Here is a 4,270-nt window from a genome sequence, read left to right as displayed (position 1 = left end):
ACATTCTGCCTCAAAAACTTCTTGTTCTGATTGGATAACAGATAGGATCTTTGCTTGTACGAGCTGGGCTAAGCTCGTATGGAAAAGCGTGTAAAACGTGGTTTTACTGGTTCTTGATGAGCATATACGTGCCCAACTAATGCGAGTAGTTTCATATAAAGTAGTAGTTTAGCGTCCATGGGAATGGGAACCAGATTATCTCCCGTGATCTAATCTAGACCCTAATATTGGGCCACAATGACACACTGATTGATGAGAAGAAGAATCGACAAAAACTCGTGTAGGACGTAAAACCGGATCGCCAATCACAAAATGCAATGCGATTGTTGCAAAGGGGCCGACAAATTAACCGAAAGAGGCCGACAAATCACACATACCATTTCATTACTCTACCATCTCAACCTCTCTCTCTCTCTCTTTTCTCCATTGCATTTTCGTCTCTACTAATAACAACGTAGAAGAAGATGGAATAACAAACCTCTATAAATACAAATACATACACCAGACGCCACGGGGCAGCAGGGGAGGAGGTGTGGGTCCGGCCCCTCATCAAATCTTAAAGAAGGCTGGGCCAGATCCGGTCTGTTAACGAGGGCATTTCCGGGCAACCTGGGTAGGCCCCGAGGCGCAGCAGCAGGCTAGGACAAAAAGTTAGTGCTTCTTGGCTTCTAGTATCACTTGTTGGCATATACACAGGGGAGAGGGGTATTTCGGTCATTCTGCACATGTCCGTCCTACGGTTTTCGTTCGGGCACCACCAGGCAGACCGACCTGCGGCAGGCATTTCCGCCAATTTCGACAAAAGAATGTGGGGCTTGCCCGGGACAGACAGGCGAAGCATCTGCCATCTGCGCTATGATGAGGCTGCCGGCGCCGGACGTGGCCGGAAGATCACCGGCGCGCCGTACTGCGGGTAGAGGAGCATGAGGACGGTCGGCGCGTGGACGTAGTTCGGGGACGCCTTCATCTCGAACCGCTGCAGCAGGACGGCCACGGTGAGCTTGGCCTCCAGGCGGGCCAGGTTCTGGCCGATGCACATCCGGGAGCCCAGCCCGAACGGGACGAACGCCAGCGGGTGCTTGGCGGCCCTGGCCGTGCCGCAGGCGAACCGGGCCGGGTTGAACTGGGCCGCGTCGGGGCCCCAGAACCGCGCGTCGTGGTGGATTGCCATGATCGGGATCAGCAGCTCCGTGTCGCGCGGGATCAGGCACCCGTCGGAGAGCCGGACGTCCGTCTTGGCGCGCCGGATCGTGGCCACCGCCGGCGGGTACAGCCGCAGCGTCTCGTTGATGATCATGCCCAGCTGGAATGGAAATGCCACGAGGAAAACAGTGCGTGTCAGCGGCGGGACTGGGGATGACGGAAATGCCCACGGCAGGAGATTCGAAAAGAAATTGGCCGGTAGGAAAGAAGTTGCTGCGGTGATGTGGCAGTGGGACTGACGACTCACCGTCTTGAGCCTCGGGAGGTGCTCCTTGGAGGGGAGCTCGTCGGGGCCGCAGACGTCGAGGACCTCGCGGCGGGCGCGCTCTTGCCACTCCGGGTGCATGGCCAGGAGCACGGTGGCCCAGGCCAGGAGGTTCGTCGTCGTCTGCTTCCCGGCGAAGAAGAACGTCTTGCATTCCTCCAGCATGTCCGACACCGGGATCGCCGCCGGGGTCTTCCTCTCGCCGGCATTGATCATGGCGCCGAGAAGGTCGCGGAAGACGCCGCCGGATTGGCCGGCCGCCTGAACCTCCTCCTCCTCCTCGGCCTCGGCCTCGGCGCTGCGCCGGGCGATGAGCCGGGTCAGGCTCCGCCGTATCTCCCTGTCAAGCTTCCACGACTGCCAGTTCTTCTTGGTGGGCAAGAACCTGCAAGCAACGTTTCGGTCAGCCGCTACCTGTCTTTGTAAGAAAAATCCGAGACGGAGATGAGACGCACCGGTAGCCGGGGACGAGGACCTTGCGGAAGGCCTCGGAGGCGTAGGCCATCAGGCGGCCCTGCATGGCGAACACGGCGCGGCCGTCGTCGTAGCTGCGCCCGAAGGTGGCGCGCGTGATGGCCTCCTCCGTGACCACCTGGAACCACTCCGCGACGTCCACCTCCACCTCGCCGCTCGCGGCGGCGGCCGCCATGGCGCGCCACTTCTCCGCCAGCGCCGCCACCGACCGGCCGACGTGGGGCACCAGCCGCTGCAAAGAACCAAAGAAGGCGCGCGTCAGGCACACCGCACCGGCCGGCGAACCAAGAAGAGCAGAGCAGAGCGACGCGGCGCGGCCTGTTAGGCTAGCTCTTACGTTGAGGTTGTCCGGGTAGAAGGCATTGGTGAGGACGCGGCGGTGGAGCGCCCACTTGTCGCCGTGGAGGCTGACGAGGCCGTCGCCCTCGAGCTGGCGCACGACGGGGTGCGCCTCGTAGCGGTCGAACGCCTCCGCGCGCGTGAGGAAGATCTCGCGCACCAGCTCCGGCTCCGCTACCGTCAGGCGCGGCGTCGGCCCGAACCAGATCAAGAAGGTCGGTCCTGCACATGTGGACAACGCCGCTGATCAATCAACCAACCAACTGATCGACGAACCGCGAATTGCCAAGAACACAGAAACCAGAGGAAAATAGAAAAAAGAAAGAAAGAAAAAGACTTTGGACTTGTACTGCGCTAGTTTTCTCCCATGTGCTCCGCTCATGATCCAAAGCCCAGCTCCATTGAATGCAAGAGCCAGAAGGGCAGGATCGAGCAGGGGAAGGACAAGAGCTTGCAGCATGGCAGGGCAGCAACCGAGGTGAGATTATTGACATGTCTCTGGGAGTGATGAGTCCGGAGAAAGAAGGAAGAAGAGCCCAAGAGGGAGTATTGGATAGAGAGAGAGAAGCTGCGCTGTGCTGTGCTGACAACAAGAGACAAAAGCTGAGCCCCTGGCCGCAAACAGACATGCACAGGGAAGGGAGCAATTCTGCAGGAGGAGAGAGAGAGAGAGAGAGAGCGGGGCGCCGGAAAGCTAGCGGATAGGGAGGGAACAGATCACGGAGACGCAACCAAAAAGATGAGTGAGCAATCAAACGGAACGGGCCGGGGGGACACATGCTCGGCGACGCAACACATGGGCGAAAGCGAGAGGTGGGGAAGCCGGGAGGGAGGGAGAGAGGCCACGCACCGTAGATCTTCCACCAGTAGTGGTAGAAGGCGAGCACGCGGGGCAGCGCGTTGTGGGAGGTTGGCGGCGACATGGGCTTGGACGAGGCCTCCGCCATGAGCCCCACCATCTCCTTCACGGACCCCAGTAGGAACCGGTACGGCGGGCCTCGCACGCCCTGCGCCGCGAAGTGCGCCTCTAGGCGACGGGGCCGCAACCACAGCGCGTCCGCCACGCGCGCGGCCACGTGCAGCGCCAGCCACGCGGCCACGGCGACCGCCGCCGCTCGCCACGACAGCCAGCCCGCGCCGCCCGCGTCCATCTCCTGCTCCCCCATTGCAGTCTGAGTCGTCTCCTCCTCCTCCTCCTCCTCCTCCCTTGCTGCTTCTTGGAATGGAACCGAGCAGGGCGGAGCTGGGTTTCTGGTGATGGCCGTGCGCTTTGTGTGCCACGCACGCAGAGACAGAGGATTCGGAACGAAAGGGTGGTGGTAATGGAAGGCAAGGGAGGGAAGGGCAGGGCAGGGCGATTATATAGTGGTGGGGAGGTCGACGGGGAGAGGCCGTTCCGGCGGGCGATGGGGCCGGGAGGGAGCGCTGGGAGGGATGACTGATGAGAGAGCGAGAGGGAGAAGTTTTGTTTTGGAGCTGGTGGGTTGTAAGGGTCAACGAGGTGGGCTTCGCCATTTTGTTTAATTGACCATGTTGGATGGATGGTGTGTGTGGCTTGGGATGTTTAAAAGTTTCACTCATGTTTAGTCCTAACAAAACTTTCATGTCCATTGTAAGTTTTTTTTAAAAAAAACTTTCATGTCCATTGTGGTTTAAAAACAAGCAAAATCATTTCTCAGACAGAAAACCCATGTGCAAACAATCTCACTATTTACTATGGAACTTCTAGAGGAGACTCCATGTTAGCCCTCACCACACATGCTAAGGGAAAACGATAAATAAATCATAAAAATTCAATAATAAAAAATATCTTGTCTTTAATTTGATAAACTCTAATCATCATCATTAATAATATCTATTGAATCTCTTGAGTTTATGAAAAAAATTACCCATTTCAACCATTATAAAAAAATACACAAAGTAATCCCTAAATTATTCACCTCTGCTATTATCAAAGATAATTAAGAAAACCCTTTAATTCATATCTAC

At 57.3% G+C, this 4,270-nt stretch overlaps 1 protein-coding gene across 2 annotated transcripts; it reads right to left on the bottom strand.

Moving 5' to 3' along the window:
* Positions 1-327: 327 nt before the first annotated feature.
* Positions 328-3,595, bottom strand: LOC136462995 (cytochrome P450 734A2-like). Of its 2 annotated transcripts, XM_066462044.1 has the most exons (5): positions 3,132-3,595; positions 2,280-2,503; positions 1,924-2,174; positions 1,451-1,853; positions 329-1,303 (listed from the first exon to the last, which is right to left on the bottom strand). In XM_066462044.1, the coding sequence occupies exons 1-5, from the start codon at positions 3,445-3,447 to the stop codon at positions 854-856; spliced, it is 1,644 nt and encodes a 547-aa protein (XP_066318141.1). In that variant the 5' UTR covers positions 3,448-3,595; the 3' UTR covers positions 329-853. The 2 variants fall into 2 exon arrangements, with proteins under 2 accessions (XP_066318140.1, XP_066318141.1); XM_066462043.1 differs by having other exon boundaries at positions 328-1,303; positions 1,924-2,503.
* Between the last annotated feature and the right edge of the window lie 675 nt (positions 3,596-4,270).

This window comes from Miscanthus floridulus, chromosome 7, assembly GCF_019320115.1.
Source record: "Miscanthus floridulus cultivar M001 chromosome 7, ASM1932011v1, whole genome shotgun sequence".
In the NCBI taxonomy this organism is placed as follows: domain Eukaryota; kingdom Viridiplantae; phylum Streptophyta; class Magnoliopsida; order Poales; family Poaceae; genus Miscanthus; species Miscanthus floridulus.
The sequence above is the reverse complement of the archived record's forward strand: the minus strand, read 5'-3'. Positions and strand labels throughout refer to the sequence as shown.